Below are 22,806 nucleotides of genomic sequence, written 5' to 3'. Positions count from 1 at the left end.
CATGCATAGAGCCTAAGAATATTAAAGAAGCATTAAATGATGAACATTGGATTATGGCTATGCAATAAGAGTTAAATCAATTTGAGAGAAGTAAAGTATGGACATTAGTTGAAAGGCCTAGTAATAAATCTACTATAGGTACTAGATGGGTATTTAGGAATAAGCTTGATGAGAGTGGTAATATAGTGAGAAACAAGGCTAGACTTGTTGCTCAAGGGTATACTCAAGAAGAGGGCATAGACTATGATGAAACATACGCAATTAGAATGTTATTAGCATTTGCATGTTTCAATGAATTTAAATTATATCAAATGGATGTTAAAAGTGCATTTTTAAATGGTTTTATAAAAGAAGAAGTGTATGTGGAACAACCTCCAGGTTTTGAAGATTCAAATTTTCTGGATCATGTTTTAAAATTGACAAAAGCTCTTTATGGTTTAAAGCAAGCTCCTAGAGCTTGGTATGAAAGATTGTCAAAATTTTTAATTGAAAAAGGTTTTTCAAAAAGGAAGGTTGACACTACATTGTTTTTGAAGCATAAAGGTAAAGATTTATTAGTAGTTCAAATTTATGTTGATGATAAAATATTTGGTTCTACTAATGATGTTCTTTGCCAAGAATTTTCTAAGCTAATGCAAAGTGAGTTTGAGATGAGCATGATGGGGGAGCTCTCATTTTTCTTGGGACTCCAAATCAAGCAAATAAAAGATGGCATCTTCATCAATCAAGCTAAGTACGTCAAAGATATGCTCAACAAGTTTGGACTGGAAAATGGGAAACCTCATGACACTCCAATGAGCTCTTCAACAAAGCTTGACTTAGATGAAGGAGGTAAATATGTAGATGTTAAATTATATAGGTCAATGATTGGATCTCTACTTTATCTAACTGCAAGTAGACCGGATATTATGTTTAGTGTTTGCTTATGTGCTAGATTTCAATCATGTCCTAAGGAATCACATTTACTAGTTGTTAAGAGAATCTTTAGATACCTTAAAGACACTCCTAGTTTAGGACTTTGGTATCCTAGAGACTCTAGCTTTAGCTTGCATGCTTTTTCTGATGCGGATTATGGAGGATGCAAATTAGATAGGAAAAGCACCTCCGGTACTTGCCAATTCCTTGGAAATATGCTAATTTCTTGGTTTTCAAAGAAACAAATTTGTGTTGCATTATCTACCACTGAAGCCGAATACATTTCAGCTGGTAGTTGCTGTGCACAAGTTTTATGGATGAAACAACAACTTTTTGATTATGGAATTGAAGTAGGTACCATTCCTATCAAGTGTGACAATACTAGTGCTATTTGTCTCACTAAAAATCCCATCCAACACTCTAGAACTAAGCACATTGAAATAAGACATCACTTTATTAGAGACCATGTCACTAAGGAAGATGTAGTTCTAGAATTTGTTGATACTTTACACCAATTAGCGGATATCTTTACAAAACCTTTAGACAAGGAACGATTTTGGACACTTGGGAGAGAATTAGGTTTGACCAATCTATCTTCACTGAGTGTTTAAAATAATTTTAGTACTTTTAATAATAAATGAAAAATGCTTATAATAGTAATTTTTTGATTGCATTCATTGCTATTAGTTAGGGGGAGTTTATGATTCTTGATGAAAAATTAATTTTATGTTCAAATATCGTTTAAAGATTAATTGAATTGTTTGAACATGATTAATTTTCAATATATGAGTTGCCAATACCACTAGAGGAAATTAATTTAGCATTTTGGATGTTTAAAATCGGATTTTAGCATTTTGGTGCAGAGGGAATCGATCCCCCCTTGAGGGAACCGATTCCCCCCACAGGGGAATCGATACCCCCCTAGGGTTCTGGTTTTAACACGGGCAGAACCCAATATTTTCTCAAACACTCTCTTATTCCTTCACGTCGTTTCTTCCCTCTACTCTCTCAAATCTCCATTCTTGCCTTAAATCAACATTTTTAATCGGAATTCACTTCAAATATCATCCTCTAAACCTGTTGGAATCATAAAAAACATGCAAACTTCATCTAATCTCACTCAAATATGAAATCATTCAAGGTATTTTTCCAAAACTTCTTTTTATCAATTTATGAACATAGAACTAGTTTTAATTAGTTCTAGGTTGAATTTTTGATCGGGCATTGATTATTTAGTTATTAAAAACTAGATATTACAACTAATTTCATCAAAAACATAAGATTTTTTCAAAATTTTCTAAATTTTCGAGAAAAAAAAAATTAATTTTCAAATTATTGTGTTTTGATTAAATTATGTTGTTATTATGAAAACTATACATATATTGTTTCTCAAAACCATATTTTTCAAAAGTTTTTCAAAAACTTTGCCCATTAGGATTGATTTAGAGAACCTTGAAATATTGAGGACTCAATTGAGTTTTGGGATTGATTGAATTGCATATATGTGTTTTCTAAATTGCAGGTTATCAATTCTATTCCGAAACCATGTCCAATCCTAAACGTGCTAGGTAATCATCTAGTCGTTAACACCGTCAACCAAATCCACCTCAAAATCCTCCTCCTATTCCAATTTCTAATCCTAATCCCATTGATCCTAACTTGACCATCCAAAATTCGTGTTTCAATCATCATGGTCCTAGAAATCATCGTTTTTGGTATTATCAATATTTTGACTCTTACAAAATCCGGGAAGAACATATTCCTTCTCGTCAAGCTATGTTAGCTATCAATTTTAAATATCTTCCTCTTTTACAAGAGTGGAAATTTGATAAACTCTTTGACCTTGAACCCATCGTTTACCATCAACTTGTTCGTATTTTCTATTCTAATACCGTTTGTGTTAAAAACCAAACTGAAACCGAAACCATAGGAATTCGTTCCTACCTTTTAGGACAATTCTTATATATTGACAATACATTCGGATTAGATAATGATGGTATTTTAAATGAAAAACAGGTTTTAGGATCTCGTTATAAAAGAAGGGATAGTGCAAGTGTCCTAGACCTTCATGAACGTTTTCTTCATCTAATGATTTCTTGGTGGTTTCGACCATCCGGAGGTCATTATTATACTCTTAGAGCCTTAGATCTTTGGTGTTTATATTGTTTCAAAAACAATATTAAAATCAACCTACCTCAGATTATTTTTACTGAAATTGTTGAAACCGTAAATCTTGTTCCTAACAAAAAACTCTGTTCATCTCTTGTTTACGGTTGCATTTTGAGTAATCTGTTTTCCAAAGCTGGGCTTAGAGTCGGTCTAGATGCCGTTTTCCCCTTAAGAAACAAATTAACCTTCTTTCCTTAACGAGAGCGGGATGGATTAAGGATAAGGAAACCGGTGAATGGGTTCGATCTTCTATAAATACTCCAGGAGATAGTTCTTCACAAGCTCCACTCGAAGCTGACGAAGATCTCGAGCTTGAGCAATTAATGCGAGACATCGATGAAGCCGAAGATGAGCCTGAGCATCCCGAGGAGCAGCCCGAAGAGCAAGCACAACAAACGCATCCAATGCCTCTATATTTCCAATCCTTTATGGAGACATTCGATTTTCGATACGCTACTATGGATTCGCGCTTTACTTCTATAGAGTCCTATTTATCCACAATGGGAGCTCAACAATTAGAAATTCTTCAGGAAATACGTGCAAATAATGAAGCAACCAACGCAAGTATTAATGACCTCACTAACGAAATGGCCGCTATGCGAGCTCGTTTTCCTCCTCCTGATCCGGATATGTGATTCTATGTTTTGCTTTGAACTCCAAACTTATTGTTTTAACATTTTGAATATTTTGGAATGTTTGAATTTGTGGATTGATTGACTTTGAATTTGTTTGGATTTATGAATGGTTAGAAATTATCTATTTGGTGTGATTAAATTTATTCATTATTGCATCATTTACTTCATGATTAGATATATGACCAATTTTGCCATTTAACATTAATTATGAATATTGATTATGAAACTAATGGCTAACGTTTCTCTTGCTTGTGATATTAGCAGCTTATATTATATATAATCAATTGGCTAAATGATTTCAAAACCTTGTTTAAATTCTTTAAAATGTCTTTTTGATTTAACAAAAAGGGGGAGAAGTGTTAAAGTGTTTTTAAATGATAAATGGGAGAAGTGTTAAAGTAAGGGGGAGTAATTTCAAAAAAAAACTTGATTTCAAAATCTTAAAATTACTAAAATGTTTTGTTATATCAAAAAGGGGGAGATTGTTGAAAACATTTTGATATTTCAATATAACAAATTAAGTTAAATGAATTTTAAGATTTTCCAAATGATTTTCTAAGTATATTCGATAGAATTATTCGAATATCAAAACATTACTCCAAATCTTTCAAAGATCATTTTTAATCCTTACTCAAAGTGTAAAATTAAGTTTTAATCTTAAAACAATTTCAAAATAATTTTACAAAGTATTTCGAACCATTTCAAAGCCAAAAATTCCAGATTGCTCAGAGGGAATCGATTCCCCCTAAGGGGGTACCGATTCCCCCCTGAATGGTTTGGCTCTGAGAATTCCAGTATGCTCGGAGGGAACCGATTCCCCCCCAGGGGGTACCGATTCTCCCCTTGTATAACGGTCGAAATATTTGAATTTTACACTTAGGGAACCGATTCCCCCCACGCTCCAAACTGTTTTATTAATTGTTTTCACACTAAAACGGCTATATTATTTTCTCTAATTATCCCAACGTTCAGAAGTGATTGAAGGTGTATTTAACCAAGCTTAGAAGCCATTGATCAACAACAAGAAGCATCAAGCAATTAGAATCAAGAGAGAATCAAAGAGAAAGCATCAAACCTCAAGTTTGAGCATTTCAAGCCTATTTTTCATTCAATATTCATTTTGCTTTCAAGAACACTTATTGTTCTCAATTTTATTTATTCTTGAGTGTTCTTTCTTTGTTCTAGAATTGTGCAAACATATTTGCCTTGTGAGGTTTTTCTTGTAAGTTTGCAAATTTGTATTTCTCTTTGAGAAAAGAGTGTTCTCAAGAATTGGGGTATATTCTTGAGGGAGTTGTAAGGTTATCTCTTTGGCCTCAAAAGAAAGAACAAATTAGTGAATTTGTTGGAAAATCCTTAGTGTGGATAGCTAAGGTAGTGGACGTAGACTTTGGTTGATAAAGTCGAACCACTCTAAATTGCTGTGCAATTGCTTTCAATTTTCTGCAAAAGCTTCCACCAAAATTTTTATTGCCAATTCACCCCCCTCTTGGCCGATTCAGTCAATCGATTAACTCAACAATACGTTTAAAACATTAGAAAAGTCGATCAGAGCGTTAGTACTAAAACATTTCTTACATGCCAACATACTATATACACTCAAAATACATACTTTGTTGTTTACTTCTGATATGATCTTCTAGTAATGGTACTGTCTTTGCCACTTCTATTTCTTCTCTTCTTGTTTCTTGGTACCTACATATAAATCACTTACACGCTAAGTCATAGACTTAGTGAGGCATAATAAAATATATAACAATGAATTCATGAAACATGCACTCTTACCGTTCAATTGTAACATTATAACCTGCATGTATCCATTACACTACAACATATATGATCATATCATGCATATATGAAATTTATCGTCTTATGCGAGTTTCATTTCACTTTATCTTTGTATTGCCCATGTACATTATTGAGAACAAGAGGTAAATGAGTACACTGAGGTTGTGCACGAATGCTTTCGCCACAGCTCGAATAAATTCCCACTAGGGGCACTGAATATTTGTCCCGAATGACCACTATGTCCCGAAGGACCACTGTATATGTCTCGAATGACCACTAAGTCCCGAAGGACAACTGTATAACCCTCGACTCTTGGCATGCCAATTATACCAACAGCTCTCATATTAAATAACATGGGCTTAAATATGAATACATTTCTCATTTTCATATCTTTGTCATCGCATTTCATCTAATACATAATTCACTTCACATGCACATTTATAACCACTTTCATTATTTCACATACATGGATTGATTCTCTGACAATTGCATTCTTTCATATAATATCATATGAAAGCATAAATGAATTATGCATGAAATCATCGTATCCAATATATATATATATATGGATGCATGTACATGAATATAAAATCATAAATTCAACTATAAGAGATAGACTTATCACAAGTCTTATCTCCATACGATTCTATCTAGTATGTGCACTCACCTTAGCCTTGCTTACTTTGACTCGATTCTAATCCTTCGATTGTTTCAGAACAGGATTACGTTCTATATCTATATAGTAATACATTGATACATATCAGTAAACTAATTGATATATTCTAAACTATCACTTCTTTGGCTAAAAGAAAGGCTAATTTCATCTCTTAATGAAGGTATGTATCGATGCACTCTACAGTGTATCGATGCATCCCTTAACATGTGCATCGATGCACTATCTATGCATCGGTACACAAATCCCATTCGATGTTTGTATTTTAAGGGGGTGTATCGATGCACTCCTTATGCATCGATGCACTAATTGCATTCGATGTTCATTTATTTGAGAGTGCATCAGTACACATTGAAGATGTACCAATGCACCCAACCTAAAAATTCCATTTTAAGCACAAAATTCACTCTCTTTTCATCTCAAATCTTCATCTTTCACCTCCTTTAATAATCCCAACATACATAAACATGCTTAGCCTCACTAATATTGATTTATCCCATCTTTAACCTCAATATCCTCTCCTCTTTATGAAATTCAATAATCATACTCAAATTTCAACATGTTCTAAATTCAATTCTAACACTTCATATGTCTTAACTAGATTGATGACAAGTCAAATTCAACCAATAAATTCATTTAAACCCTCTTATTCAAAATTTCACTTTGAAACCCATTTTCTTTAATCTTTGATAACTTCTTCATCTTTTGATTATAAGATAACTTAAGCTTAAGTATCACCTAAGGATCAAAACCCACTCTTGAATTTTGAGAATTAATGAAAAGAAATTAAACTTACCTTGGCTTGGGTCTTCACGTTGGAGAAGGGAAGAAGATGAAGAACTGAGAATTGTCTGGAAACTTTGTTTCCAAACATGCTCCACATGGGTTATTATAATACCCATAAATTCTTATTTAATTATTCCCTTGTCCAAAGACCCATTTGCCCTTTAATTCATTTGAAAATTACTAATATTCATTTATCCCATCTTTAACCCAATATTCATTTGCCCTCACTAATATTGATTTATCCCATCTTTAACCTTAATATCATCTCCTCTTTATGAAATTCAATAATCATACTCAAATTTCAACATGTTGTAAATTCAATTCTAACACTTCATATGTCTTAACTAGATTGATGACAAGTCAAATTCAACCTCTAAATTCATTTAAACCCTCTTATTCAAAATTTCACTTTGAAACTCATTCTCTTTAATCTTTGATAACTTCTTCATCTTTTGATTATAAGACAACTTAAGCTTTCCTTAAGCTTAAGTATCACCTAAGGATCAAAACCCACTCTTGAATTTTGAGAATTAACCAAAAGAAATTAAACTTACCTTGGCTTGGGTCTTCACGTTGGAGAATGGAAGAAGATGAGAATTGTCTAGAAACTTTGTTTCCAAACATGCTCCACATGGGTTATTATAATACCCATAAATTCTTATTTAATTATTCCCTTGTCCAAAGACCTATTTGCCCTTTAATTCATTTGAAAATTACTAATAACTTTCAGGTAATATTTTCAAATAAATCATTGAACTATTCAACTATTGTACTTTTATCACCAAATTCTAAAATTTTACAATTTAGTCACTAACCCGGTATTAAGGATGTTACAACAAACATACTCGAGTGATGTGAAAAGCTATCCACGAACACAAATCGGTATCCAAATCCAATATGTGGGTCTAAAGCAGGGAATATCAACAAGATATCAGAATAAACACTATCTTGATCAGTCATGACAATGTCAAATCAACCCTTAGAAAAAAAGATAAATGAAAAAATGACCAAAGAAATGAAAAATACCCAAAAAATATAAGAAAATGTGCCACAAAAGTAGATGAAAATGTACAACACAAAAAGACATATTGAAAATAATAAAAAAACAAAATAAAATAAAAATATAATATAAAAAAGACAATAGAGAATACCAACGGTCATCAATCAACATTAAAGTTGGTGTAACCATTGATTAACAAAATCTAAAAAGAAAATAGATGAACGACACACCTATGAGAGAAACCTAAGTTTTTTTTAGAGAAGACGGTAAGCCCTCTATTTATTAAAAAGTTAACTTAATTTTTTATTTTTTTATTAAAACATTAAAATGAACTTGATTATAAAATGCATTGCTTTAAAACCAAAACCAACACTCTTGATTAATTTATAAATCTATAGAATTAGAGCTTGGTATTTACAATTTTATTTTGGGTAAATTACACCAATCATCATTGAATTTTACTCTCACTTCTATTTCACTCGTTGTACTTTAAATTTGTTCAATTTTCTCACTGAACTTAACATAATTAGTATTTTTTGTTACTCATCCGTTTTCTCACTAAACATGTTATAAATGAGATGTTATATAGATACAAAATGATGTCGTTTTGATGAAAATTTTGTTTTTCTAAAATGACCCCATTTTAATGCCGTTAAATATTTAACGATCGAGTAACCAAAAATGCTCATTATGTTAAGTTCAGTGAGAAATTGAACGGATTTAAAGTACAATAAATAAAAGAGAGAAAGTAAATTCAGTAATGATTAGTGTAATTTACCCTTTTATTTTATATTCATAAAAATAAAGAAAGAGAACATTTTTTAGATCCCTAGCTTACAAAATTCTCAAAGTAGCCGACAAAATTAAATAAAGGGTAAAGTATAAAAATGGTCACTAAACTTTTCAAATATTTACATTTAGTCCCCTAACTTTTAAAACTTGCAATACAGTCACCAAACATTTAGTTCGTTTGCAATAAGGTCCCCGACATAACGACCGTTTCATTGCAGTTAGGTAAATTATATAAATGGTCACTGAACTTTTCAGGTGCTTGTATTTAGGTCCCCCAACTTTTAAAACTTGCAACACAGTCATCAATTACATTCTAAACCCCAAATTCCAAAATGCTTTAATTACATTCTAAACCTAAAATTCCAAAATACTTCAATTATATACCCAACCCCAAATTCATAATCCATTTCAAAATCTTCCATAACAAACTGAACTTAAAGCAACAATCCTAAAACCTACAAACATAACCCTAAATGCTACATTTCCCCACCAATTAACCCAACATAATCAACAACATTTAGTTCATTTTGGGTCCATAACAATAAGTGATTATGTTGGGTTTAGGATTTAAAAGTTAGATTTAACCAACTATAAGTGAACACACTCAATTCGATTCGAAAAAAATCTTTTTCGACTTGAATTGATTCAAAAAAATTGATACAAATTGACTTTGAGTTGTAATTTCATAAACTCAACTTAAAAAATATTTGACTCGAAATTTTTTCGATTTGAGTTTATAAAATTTAAATCAAGTCGAATTGAATTTTCAAGTTTCTTTTTAAATTTATTATAAATATTTATAATATTATAATATTATTTGATTCTAATTTAAATAGTTTTTTAACCATATACAATACATATATTTCTTCATATTTTTTTCCATATGTGATATACATATATCATATAGAGTCAAGGGACTTGACTCAAACTTAAAAATTAATCCACTAATTACTAAAAATTTTGAGATTTTCGAGTTGCGTTTTACAACTCGATTTTAACTTGAATTTTTTTAATTGAGTTTATGAAATTTCTAAAATATGAAGTTTATAAATTTTATAAACTCAACTTAAAAAAATTTCAAGTTAAAATCGAGTTGTAAAATACAACTCGAATATCTCAAATTTTTTAGTAATTAGTGGATTATTTTTTAAGTTTGAGTCAAGTCCCTTGACTCTGTATGATATATGTATATCACATATGGAAAAAATATGAAGAAATATATGTATTGTATATGGTTAAAAAATATTTAAATTAGAATCAAATAATATTATAGCATTATAAATATTTATAATTAAATTTAAACATAAACTCGAAAATTCAATTCAATTCGACTTGATTTAAATTTTATAAACTCAAATCGAAAAAATTTCGAGTCAACTATTTTTTTAAGTTTAGTTTATGAAATTACAACTCAAAGTCAATTTGTATCAATTTTTTTGAATCAATTCAAGTCAAAAATAATTTTTTCGAATCGAATTGAGTATTGTTCACTTATAGTTGCTTAAATCTAACTTTTAAATCCTAAACCCAACATAATCACTTATTGTTATGGACCCAAAATGAACTAAATGTTTTTGATTATGTTGAGTTAATTGGTGGGGAAATTTAGCATTTAGGCTTATGTTTTGATGGTTTAGGGTTGTTGCTTCAAGTTCAATTTGTTATGACATATTTTGAGAATGGATCATGAATTTGGGGTTGGGCATGCAATTGAAATATTTTGGAATTAGAGGTTTAGAATGTAATTGTAGCTTTTTGGAATTTGAGGTTTAGAATGTAATTGATGATTGTGTTGTAAGTTTTAAGAGTTGGGGGACCTAGATACAAGCCCCTGAAAAGTTCAGTGGCCATTTATATAATTTACCCTAACGACAGTGAAACGGCCGTTACGTCGGGACTATATTGCAAATGAACAAAATGTTTGGTGACTGTATTACAAGTTTTAAAAGTTGAGGAACCTAAATGCAAGTATTCAAAAAGTTCAGTGACCATTTGTGTACTTTACCCTTAAATAAAAAAGACACTTGTATTTGCTCGTTAGCTCAAAATCCAGCCACTGTTAGGCGTCACAAAACGACGTAGCTCCATACAGACTGCAACTGAATTTAAAGTTGAAACTTGAAAACCCTCGCCGCTTGAGGACAGTTTTGGTAAAATAGAATTTTAAATGTGTTGTAAAATTTATGTCGTCACACTGTCATTATACCTCTGTATCGTCATTATATATGATTTTATTTTGTCATATGTAAATGAAAATATTTTATCTAAATATATTTGTAAATATTATTTTAATAAATGATTATAGATAGTAATATAAGATATTTATATATTAATTTACTATTTTTAATTTTTAAATAATAAAATTTAATTTTAATTTTTTTAAAAATTGTATAAAAAATTATTAAATTTAAAATTATATATTTTTAGAACATTGATATAATTATTTGCAACGCGTTCTATATTATGATTATATGCATACATTTATGGGAGATTTATAATATTTTAATAGATTCTAACAATTTAGATTAAAAAATATTGGTCCTAAACTTTGATTTTTTAATCAATTAAAATTTAATTTAATTTTAAAAAAATCATCTTTATGTCAATAATTTATATTATAGTAATATATAACTTAGCACAATAAACACAACCGTTGTAGGACGTTGAAAATTATTTGATGATTATTATTATTGAGAATGATATTATCATTATTGTCATCAAGAATAATATTATTTTTATATTTTAAGAAATAAATATACATATTAGAAAAGATAATTTTTTTATAAAAATAAATATAAATATACATATATTTTATATATATACATATTAGACTAATCGCAATTTCTTTTTTTTTCAATGAAAGAAAGACAGAAAATATAATTTTTTTGTTAATTATTAGAAAATTTATTCAAAAGAATTCCAATTAAAATAAATAACGTATAATTTTTTTTAAAAAATTTAAACAATAAGGAGTGATTATCTTTCAACATTGGAAGTAATAATAAATTGTAACTTAATGTAACAGTGTATGTTTCCAATTTAACCGTCATCCCCTTGGCCAAACAAAGTAGCCTCAAGATACTTTCTCTCTCACTGATTTTCATTTCATTTCATTTTATTTATTTTATTTATTTTATTTTTATTTTTTTATAAATTCAAATAAATAAATAAATAATGCAGCATCAAATCTGATTATTCTCATCAAGCCTCAAAACCCACCTCTTGAATTTTTCCATTGTCTCTTCGATCTCTTTCTCAATTTCAATTGGATTTGGATACCAAAGAAAGAGAAAACCACCCAATAATCATTGAATTTTATTTTATTATATATATTTGTTAAATTTGATTGAATCGGCTGTGCAAAAACAACACGGAATTGAAGGGCGGGGATGGAAAGATTGGTAGATAATTGTAAATCAAAGAGAGTTTAACAAATCAAAGGGATGCCAGGATTAGCGCAAAGGAACGAGCAATATGGTAGTGCCTCATTCGGGTTTTGGTCTAAGCATCGCGATGATGTTAGCTACAATCAACTTCAGAAGGTATTCGATTTTCATTTTTCTTCACTTTGATTATTTTGTTGAAATTTTCGGTGATTTGGTTGTTTTAAGTGGATTGGATCAGTGTTTCTTTTTGACTTTTTGTTTATCTAATGCGTAGTTTAAGTTTGGATAGGATCTTAATTTAATTGGATTATTTTCAGTCTTTACCAGATCCCGTTAATTTTGATTCTGTGCCAAATTTGATTTTAATGTTGTATTTGTTGTTGTATGGCATCTTCCTTTCCTTAGAGACGATAGAAATTAGTTGCCTAATTTTGTTTAGAGCCAATACGATCTTTTAGTGCCATTCCTGGTTTTGGATTGAGTAATGGAGGAAACAAAAATCACAAGTTTGATAATTAACTTCGTCACTGTCGGTTCTTTAAGATTTATATTCCTAATTTTTGTTGAGCTTTGTGTCTTTCAGTCGAGGTCTATGTTTTTTTTTTCATTCTTGTTTCTATTTTCTGGCTATCACAAGTACTGGTAGGTGATTGAGGAGGAACTGGAAATTCAAGCATTGATTCTTATTTGCAATCAGCAAATAAGGTAGTGCTATCTTTACCCAAGGGGGAATCCAAATGGTTAAACTCCAAGTATGAGAATTCATGTTTAAGTCCTTGGGATGGGGGGAAGCAGGGTTTATGGGATAGGGTAGAGCTACCTCCCTTGTGTAGCTTGGGGCCTACTGGATCTACACATTCTGTCTCCACTTCCCATATGTACCAAAAAACCTAGATGTCAGTGATTATGCAGTTTAATGATAGATGTGATTCATTAGTATCAATTTGTTGATATAATTTTCTTATTAGTCACCGGAAAGAGCTTGTTTTTGTACTGCAGTTCTGGAGTGAGCTTCCATTACAAGCTCGGCAGGAGCTTCTTAGAATTGATAAACAAACCCTTTTTGAGCAAGCTCGCAAGAGTTTGTACTGCTCCAGATGTAATGGGCTACTGCTCGAAGGGTTTTTACAGATTGCCATGTATGGAAAATCCTTGCAGCAGGAGGGAGTAGCTGGTAGCCTTCATTACAACAGGCCAGTAGTCACAAAAAACGATAGTGATGGTGGATTGAGTATAACAAATGGGTCAAAAGATGAAATTCAAAATCCACCTGTCCATCCTTGGGGAGGTTTGACCACAAGTCGTGATGGGTCGCTGACACTTCTTGACTGTTATTTGTGTTCAAAGTCGCTCAAGAGTCTCCAAAATGTATTTGTTTATGAAATTGCATTCTATGGTTATCCGTTGTTTTTCTTCTACTTATTAATGCTTCAATTGAATCAGGTGTTTGACAGTGCACGTGCAAGAGAACGGGAGCGTGAACTGCTTTACCCTGATGCTTGTGGTGGTGGAGGTAGGGGTTGGATTAGCCAAGGCATTGCTAATTATGGAAGAGGTCATGGAACAAGAGAAACATGTGCCTTGCACACTGCCAGGCTTTCTTGTGACGCCTTGGTGGATTTCTGGTCAGTTCTTGGAGAAGAAACTCGGCAATCTCTTTTAAGAATGAAGGAAGAGGATTTCATTGAGAGGCTCATGTACAGGTGTGTTTGTAGCTCCTTTATCTTTGGATGTGTTTCATTTTCCATATTGCTTAGTCGCTGAACAATTTGATCTGAAAATCATTGATCAAGAAGTTATGTTTGGAGCTAGAAATATAAGGCTAGTGGTGGTGGAATTTCATGATGATTAAGAAAACGGTAGTTGGTGATATTAAAGATGAGAGTTTTATTTGTGTGCTTTTGAAAAGTTCAGTTATCTTGTGTTCTTCTCCTAGGTGACACTTGACTGGACCTGCAAAATAAATTAAAAATTGGATTATTTGATTTCCTAGCTATCAGAGTTAAATTTTTTAATTGGAAAATTCTGAAATAAAACTTGTGATGGCCCATGAATTGAGGAAATAAATACCGCAGACTGGAAAATGACATTTCCTGATATTAGCTAGATTGAGTGTCCTTATTTTAATTCTGTATTTTATATAATTGAGCAGGTTAACAGCTAGGTATTGATTTTTCTTTCTTGTCAGTTGGCTTACCTATGACCTAAGCTTTATTGAAGCAGCTATCTGAATGAGCTTGTTCTTCATACAGTGGTGTAATACTAGGGCCATTTTGTGAGCATATTTAAACATCCTGATGCAGTCTCCAGAGTTTAGCAATTTGAATATATATTGATAATGACTAGTACTCCTGGAAGCATGTTTTGACCTGTTGCAGTTGGGAATAATGATTTATTTCTGGCTTTCAAGCATTACATGAAACCAATGGTCCAGAAAGACCGGTCTTTAAGAATTTTCCCTTGTATCAGCTTTGAAATAGTAAGACACCTGAAACTCATGAGTACTGCTTCCTTTGGAAGACAGTAAAACCTAAAAAATGACCATTATAAATTTTTTATCAAGAAACTAATTAGTGGATAATGAGGATGAGTGATTTTGGCCTAATTTTTTCTATATTCAGGGAGATCAAAAGAGGAGTTATGATTCTTTTAGAGAATGAAAACAATAAGATCTTACAACCTGGATTTATAAACGGATAATGACTAGCTTGCATCAGTTCTGTTCCCAAGAAAAAAAAGGCCTCTAAATTTGTGCAATCATGGACTCTCTTTAATGTTGCTTTCTCTACTTGATTTCTATCATACTTGTGATCCTTACTTTTATGCGTACTCTTCAGTTAGTATGTGTTGTTTATGATGTAATCAAATGTTGCTAAGACATTTCATTTTCATTAGAGGTCTTTTTGACCAACGATCGTCATTACTGGTGTTTGTAGGGTAGAAATATAAGCATTAGGAAACTCATCACAAAGAATAGTGTTGAAAATGTGTCTTTGTTGAAAAGTGGATACAAATTGAGTCTGTAAAAATGTTTGGAGGGGTGCATATGCTTAGAGGGATATTGAGAGTTGTATCATCCTTTAAGAAAAATTAATGTGATACAATATCTTTTGAACAGTGAAAATTAGACATTTAAAGCACAGGAATGGCTGAATGCCTGAATCTTCATTTCACATCTTCTGCCCATTACCTTTGGTTTTATTTAGTGATAAGGAGAAAGGATTCAGTATTATAATACGTTAAGGCTGCCTACATATTTTGTTTTGTGGAGAATGGACTTATTTGCTGGAAAAAGTGATATTTTATGTTGTTTTGATGATGCTGCATAAAATATCTTGTGTCGTACTTTTCTTGAAAAAATGTACATTGATAGAAAAAGATTGATCTCTACAATCAAGGAATTGATCTTTGCTTTGCTTCAGCTTCAATACTATAAGGAATGGATTGCTGAGGTGGTCATTTTTTCTCATTTCATGTTCTAGAAAATGTTTTACGATTTTCAAAACCACAAGACAATTTTCAGAAAAAGGGGTGGGGGGTAATATTCATTAACGTGGAGTTCATTTTCTGTTGTCCAAGTTATTTTGCAAAATTCTCTTTCTTTTGCACTTCTGAGAGTTTTTCATAAATATCGGGCCAAGGCTGAAACTGTATTCAGATATCACATATTTTTCATTAGCTCCATCCTTAGAACATGCCTGTAGACTTCTGCTACCCATAATTTTGTATAGATCTCAAATCTCACTTTTGCATCTTTGGAACAGGTTTGACAGCAAGAGATTTTGCAGAGATTGCAGGAGAAATGTTATCCGTGAGTTCAAGGAGCTGAAGGAACTAAAACGCATGCGTAGAGAACCTAGATGCACTAGTTGGTTTTGTGTTGCAGATACAGCATTTCTATATGAGGTATCCTCATATTTAAACTTTTGGTGCACCGACTACTGTTGACATACCATGAGATCTTTTGATCTACTCTTCATAAAGAATTTACGACTCATATTTCAACTTTGACCACTATAGTCATATTTATTGAGCTTGTTGTGAGAATTTTCTAAGTCTGTGACTTATGCAATATTTTTCTTTACTACTTGCCCAGGTATCTGATGACACTATTCAGGCTGATTGGCGTCAAACTTTTGCCGACTCAATTGGAACTTACCACCACTTTGAATGGGCAGTTGGAACTGGGGAAGGAAAATCGGATATTTTGGAATTTGAAAATGTTGGCATAAATGGGAGCGTGCAAGTCAATGGCTTGAATCTTGATGACTTGACCATATGTTATATCTCTCTGAGGGCCTGGAAATTGGATGGTCGCTGCTCTGAGTTTTCTGTAAAAGCCCATGCATTAAAGGGCCATCAATGCGTGCATTGCAGGCTCGTAGTTGGAGATGGTTATGTTACAATAACTAGGGGTGAAAGTATTAGAAGTTTTTTTGAGCATGCTGAAGAGGCAGAGGAAGAAGAGGTAATTCAAACTTCGTGAGGATTATAAATAAGGTTTCTGGATTATTGTGTCGTTGAACTTTTAAATCATCTTTTCAGGATGAAGATTCCATGGACAATGATGGAAATGAGCTTGATGGGGAATGCTCACGTCCACAAAAGCATGCGAAGAGTCCTGAACTTGCTCGAGAGTTTCTTCTTGATGCAGCAACTGTTATATTTAAGGAACAGGCATGTTCATAACTTTTTACCTTTATTTTGCTTTAAATTCATCTAATGTACCCGTCAATCTTCTCAACTATTCACGTATCAAGAAAAGCCGTGGTATTCTACCATTTGTATTGATAATTAAAACTTTAAAAGATCTGTGGGATTCTATCATTTCCATTGATAATTAGAACCTGTGTGTGTAGAAGAATGTGATAGTTAGAATGATAACAGATATCAGTTTATATTAATGAATTCGATATGTGCAATTTATTAACCAGAATTTCATTCCATTGTTTCTAGCGAAATCTCTGTTTAAAATGGTTTATTGTTGAACTCGGTGGCTTAGAGAAGCAAGACCAATAGTAAATGAAAAAAATTGTCTTTGGTTGAACTTTGAGAAAGATTGCCAATAGTTCATAATACTATAACTACTTGGCTAGAGGAAATGCAATGCATTTGCTCTGTGAACAATGATATCTTGAGATAAGTATCCGGCCAACCTTCCAAACTTGCCCCATCAAGTTATGCTTGTTGGAGACAAGGGCCACCCTGTGATTTTTTTATTTAAAAACTGTCAAACTATTTCCTTGGTAAGAATAAACTTGGACTTTGGTTAGTGGTTCTTGTGGATTGTGTCTATGGAATTGTGGCGTGGCAAACATACACGCCAAATCTGTGTCAGTTGTTTGTGTTCTCATTATTGCTGAAGTTCTTGTTACAAACTTAAAAATAAGTGATCCCTTTTGATATTCAGGTTGAAAAGGCTTTTAGGGAAGGAACAGCACGCCAGAATGCACATAGTATCTTTGTTAGCCTTGCTGTTAAGCTGTTGGAAGAACGTGTTTATGTTGCATGCAAGGAAATTATTACTTTAGAAAAGCAGGTCTGAGCAATTGATGATTCTTCGAGATGCACATTCCTTTGTTCTTATCAGTAAATATAGGATTCTCTGTATTATTTTTTGATAATATTATTGTCACCAAATGGTTTCTACAGATGAAACTTCTTGAGGAAGAAGAGAGGGAAAAGCGTGAAGAAGAAGAACGCAAGGAGAGGAAAAGAACAAAAGAAAGGGAGAAAAAGATTAGGAGAAAGGAGAGACTGAAAGGAAAAGAAAGAGAGAGAGAAAAAAAATGTGCTGAAAGTATAACCCCTGTTTCTCCTGATATTGCAAAGGAAGATTCTTCACTGACTGTTGAGGTTGAAGAAAATATTGCTGTTACTTGCAGAGACTCTGTGAGTGACATAGGTGATATTATAGTGTCTAGACCTGCTTCTCCAGATGTTCAAGGAGACCGGTTTCTAGATGGGAATTCCACTTCAAGTTTGCAGAATCACTCTTTTGATAGTCCTGGTGGAGATGGTACAAAGGTAAAAGATGGAAATGGCTCTTTTATAATGGAACAATCAAAATTTTCTCATCGGAGATTGAAATTTTACAAGGACAGTCAGCTTGATTCATCCATGAAATGGTCTGATCGTCGCCGGTTTGCTGTTGTTTCAGAAAGTCCTCCTGTTAATAGATCTGAGCCACGAAATAAAGGTGAGAACTTTGAGGCTTCTTCGAGGAACTTCAGTGGATTAAATAGGCAATCAAGGATAAGCAATGCAAAGTCCAATGGTCGGAAATATTCTGACAAGTTTCGGTGTTCCAATGGTTGGAGTGATAGATATGACTTCTACTCCTGCAGCTGCGTCCAACACAGTGAATACAGAGCCAAGACTGAGGCACATGTTTCTGAAACCAGAGTTGGTCGAGAGCCCAATTCTGTCAGCAAGACAGAATCTAAATTGGCTATGTCTAAGCAAGTCAATAATGGTAACAAGTATAATCAGCAAGTTCACAGGCGTGAAGATTGTGAAAATCTGAAACATAAAATTGTTTCTGGAAACAATCCTACTAGTCGAGATTCACTTCCCTCCAAGAAAGTTTGGGAGCCCATAGAGTCGCGTAAAATGTACCCCCGGAGCAACTCTGATACAGATATTACTTTGAGGTCATCTACTTACAATGGAGGAGATAAGCCTTATGATAACTTTGTTAATTCATCCGGTAAGGCGTGTTCGAGTGAAGCTAGTGTAAGTTTGGTTGAAATTGACCATGAGCGTAGCAAGGTTAACAGATCAAGAAACTCCAACCTTGCAAGAAATAATGACCGTCATGAGGAGACACAGGATCAATGTTCTTCACCGAATGCTGGATATGAGGAAGTTGGAATTTTTCCTGATAGAAACACTACCCTGAATGGAGTTTATCATTCTACGATTTGTAGCACTTCTAATTCTGATAACTGCTCTTCATGCCTTAGTGAAGGAGATGGCAATACCTCCACTTCACATCACGGAAATTTGGAATCTTCAACAACATCAGATTCTGAAGATGCATGTCAACAATCAGATAGGGGAGAGACTTCAATCTTCATTCAAAGCGGCTTCTCTGAGTTCCAGGTGAAAGGAATGGATAAAAAGCAGGAAGTCAATAGAGGGGTCACTCTGGAAAGCCAGGCATTGTTTGGACATCCACCAGATGGTACAGAGAACAAGATCCAGCAAATCCACCAACAAAAACTTCTGAAAATTCTGATAACGGAAAACCAACTGCCTTTATGGGTTCTCAGCATCAAGGCATGTTTTCATCGGTGTATAACCAACATACACAATTTCCCGTGTACCAAGCTCCTTCAGCCATGAGTTTCTACCATCAGAATCCTGTTTCTTGGCCAGCAACTCCATCTAATGGTTTAGTGCCTTTCCCTCCTCGAAATCCGTATCTTTATACTGGCCCTCTTGGCTATGGTCTAAACAGATACTCACATTTATGCATGCAATATGGTGCTATGCAGCATTTAGCCGCTCCACCGTTTAACCCTGGTCATGTCCCGGTTTATCAGCCAGTTTTGGAGGCCAATGGCTTGTATGTAGAGGAGCGAAATCAGATTTCCAAGTCTGGTACAGCAAACGAAGCTTTCACTGAATTTAATGCGGAGACGGTTGTTCATGGCAGGCTGCATGCAACAGAACAAGCAGCAAATGGAGAAGGAAAGCAAAGTGATGTCTCTTCCAAATCACACAAGGACGACACTAGCTTTTCCTTGTTCCATTTCGGTGGACCCGTGGCTCTTTCAATGGGATGCAAATCTAATCCTGTACCTCTGAAAGATGAGATTGTGGAAGAACTTTCTTCCCAGTTTAAAGCAGATCATGTTGAAAATGGTCATGGTTGCAATAAAAAGGAGTCTACTGTTGAACAGTACAAGTTGTTTGCGGCAAGTAATGGGATAAGGTTTTCCTTCTTCTGATATAGTGGCTGGGTGTAGGTTTTGGCAGTTCAGTCCCTACCTTCTTTCCCAGGATATTTGAGAGTACTTTAAAACTGGGCGTACGATAATCTAAAATCCAAGTTAGCTTATTGGTTCTTAGTATATTGTTTAACCAATTTGTGTCATTGTTTTTGAAATTGAATGTAGAGAAAGAAAAGAAAAAGGTTGGGAGAGTGTCATTATGATGTTTTGAGCGCTTTTGTGTTTTTTTCCCTTGGGTTAATGAAGCTTTTCTGGTTTGAGATTTTGTTATATTGGCATTCATTAGTCATTTCATTTCAATTTCTTGAATGGTTTGCTTCAGATTGAATATTAAGTATATTTCCCTTGATTTTATTTTATTTGACTTCTTGAGCAACAAGCAATTGAACATATTTGAAGCCTGTGGATGTGACTTTTAATTTCACTTCTTGCTGAACTTCTTATTGGAAGAAAAGTGTATTAAACAACAGCCCTACTCAGAATGTAAATTGATTTTGAACAAGGTACAGATCGACTTTTAGTACATAATTCTACACTTTGTTTATCCCGGACCTGTCAATGTGATGCTAGACGGAAGAATTTCTTGGTTGTTGCAGTGATTTTGGACTGGGATGGACCGAGCAGTCACCCTTAAAAATTTTAAATTACCATAAATTTTAGATATTTTCTATTTATAATTTATTTTCCTAGAATTTTATAGTATCAACCTCTCTTAAAATTTTAGAAGTTTAACCCCTTAGAATAAATGTATTTATTTATTTTTATAAAAAATACAGTTTTTTAAAATAAAAATTGCTTTTCAAACTAACTTATAAGAAGTTCTTAAAACAGAAATGAAGAACTGGGTCTGAATCAGAATTGAGAAATATGTGCTCGCAAGCTAGTTGAATTTGGATTGTGAAGGTGACTCGAGCTTGGATTATTGAGCAACTAGTTCGTAAGGATAGTTCTAAAAAGAGGATTCTTACCTAAGATGCTATTAAAAGATACATAAATTTTTTTATAGAAGGTAAATATATCTATTAATATTTTCTGTGAGATGAATACATCCTTAATAATTTCACTGAAGTAGTTTGACCCTTAATATCTCGTATATTTATGGGATATGCCATTGAATTCCAGACGCTACTATTGGTTTAAAAAAGTTTGATTCATTTGCAAAAGCTAGAGCTCTTTCATGTTTCCATTCAGATATTTATACATTCGTCAGCACATTTTTGTAAATTATTGGAGTTAGGTTTACTTGTTCATCAAGTTAGTTCATGTTACAATGGAAGATGACAGTTTAGGGAGAAAAATGAAATGGCTGAGTGCTTGGGAGTCTAATGAGAATGGAGTGCTCAGGTTTGTGCTCACATTCGATGAACATAGTCTCTTTCTACTTCTTGTAGTTCTTCGATCTTTATCTGCAGTGATACCCATATAGCGTGGGCTTCCTTCAACGGCAAGTCTTCCAGCAGTTTGATATTAATATTCCTGGCTTTGAACAATTAACCATCAGGTTTCTATGTTTCTCGAATTCATGTGTCAGCTCATATATCAAATTTGCTTAGATGTCATTCAAATATGTGAAGATTGCACCAGATAAGCAAAAAATGTTGGGAAAAAAAGGGTAAATTACATTGATGGATTTAATAGTTTGACAACTGTCGTTTCGATGTCAAATAAAAATCCTTTTTCTTAATTGATAAATAAAGGAAATTCGTAATATAGAGAAGTAAGGGTCGAATCCACAGGGACTTGAAAAATTATAAATTTATGTTCTGTTTGTTTAAGCCAGGCGTGAATGTAGTAATAGGGCGGTTTTGATGAAAAACGACTGAGTAATAAAGAGATTAAATAAAAATTAATTAAAGTGAAAAGAAAGAGAATAAGGATTTGTAAATGCTGTGGTAAAAATAGCCTCAAGCTTTGCTTTGACTCAATTTCCTTTAGATCATCGAATTAGATTTTTCCTTCAGGTTTCACGTCGGTTACTTTGTCTACAAGGGCTATACTCGTGACTCCATTTTGTATATCGAATACCCAAGGCAATCTTTGATTCCGGTTTTGGAAATTGATTCTATCAACATCAATTGTCGTAGATCAATTACCGTTTAAGTTCGTGGCGATCGTCTCGGATTGTTGCTTCTATAACCGTCAATTTCGATCTCAAATCCCTCTTGGCGAAGCTATCTTGTCAAGTGTGTTCCCAGGAAGTTGAATGTGCTTTCTATAAGCCGAATCTTCCTCATACACATTTAATCGAAACTATAATCTAGACCAAAGTCCATCTTTGATTTTGAAAACCGTTTTGATTTTGAAAAATAAGCGCAGAGATTGAGAGAGATATTCCGAAGATATTAAGGGTCTATTTCAATTCTTCCGTTAGAATTAAATCAGCGCGTCAGCTCTTGAATTATGAAAAATTTAGCTAAGCATGAAAAAGTCATACTTAGCATATTAAAAACAAAACTTGAAAATAAAAGAAAAATGAAAAAACTTGAAAACTAAAAAAATAAAGCTTTTATAAAACTAGAGAGAAAAGAAGATTGTAGTTTGAGTGATGTGTTTAAGTTTACCCCAAGAGGGTATTTATAGCCTCTCAAAGCCTAAGGATAAACAAAGAAATTAAAATAAAATAATCCTAAAGATAATTATTTTTTTCTAAATTCAAACTTTAAACAAGACTCCTAATGCAACTCTACTCGTCCATCTTCCAGAA

The 22,806-nt window shown here is 33.0% G+C and overlaps 2 protein-coding genes across 2 annotated transcripts; both read left to right on the top strand.

The window, feature by feature from the left end:
• The first annotated feature begins 11,973 nt into the window (after positions 1-11,973).
• LOC120214538 lies at positions 11,974-19,622 on the top strand. Its single transcript, XM_039212421.1, has 8 exons — positions 11,974-12,300; positions 13,144-13,512; positions 13,588-13,847; positions 15,909-16,050; positions 16,241-16,612; positions 16,690-16,821; positions 17,555-17,683; positions 17,797-19,622. The coding sequence occupies exons 1-8, from the start codon at positions 12,202-12,204 to the stop codon at positions 19,489-19,491; spliced, it is 3,198 nt and encodes a 1,065-aa protein (XP_039068352.1). The 5' UTR covers positions 11,974-12,201; the 3' UTR covers positions 19,492-19,622.
• Positions 19,453-20,459, top strand: LOC120214539. Its single transcript, XM_039212422.1, has 2 exons — positions 19,453-19,539; positions 19,644-20,459. The coding sequence occupies exons 1-2, from the start codon at positions 19,537-19,539 to the stop codon at positions 20,097-20,099; spliced, it is 459 nt and encodes a 152-aa protein (XP_039068353.1). The 5' UTR covers positions 19,453-19,536; the 3' UTR covers positions 20,100-20,459.
• The last annotated feature ends 2,347 nt before the right edge of the window (positions 20,460-22,806 follow it).

Source organism: Hibiscus syriacus, unplaced genomic scaffold, assembly GCF_006381635.1.
Source record: "Hibiscus syriacus cultivar Baekdansim isolate YM2019G1 unplaced genomic scaffold, ASM638163v2 tig00110065_pilon, whole genome shotgun sequence".
Classification (NCBI taxonomy): Eukaryota; Viridiplantae; Streptophyta; class Magnoliopsida; order Malvales; family Malvaceae; genus Hibiscus; species Hibiscus syriacus.
The sequence above is the reverse complement of the archived record's forward strand: the minus strand, read 5'-3'. Positions and strand labels throughout refer to the sequence as shown.

Bases quoted from the DNA above. Each gene is read 5' to 3' on its own strand.
- LOC120214538 (XM_039212421.1), top strand. From the start codon at position 12,202: ATGCCAGGATTAGCGCAAAGGAACGAGCAATATGGTAGTGCCTCATTC. The intron at 13,848-15,908 runs GTGTGTTTGTAG...TCTTTGGAACAG, and splicing joins ATTGAGAGGCTCATGTACAG to GTTTGACAGCAAGAGATTTT. The intron at 16,822-17,554 runs GCATGTTCATAA...TTTGATATTCAG, and splicing joins CTGTTATATTTAAGGAACAG to GTTGAAAAGGCTTTTAGGGA.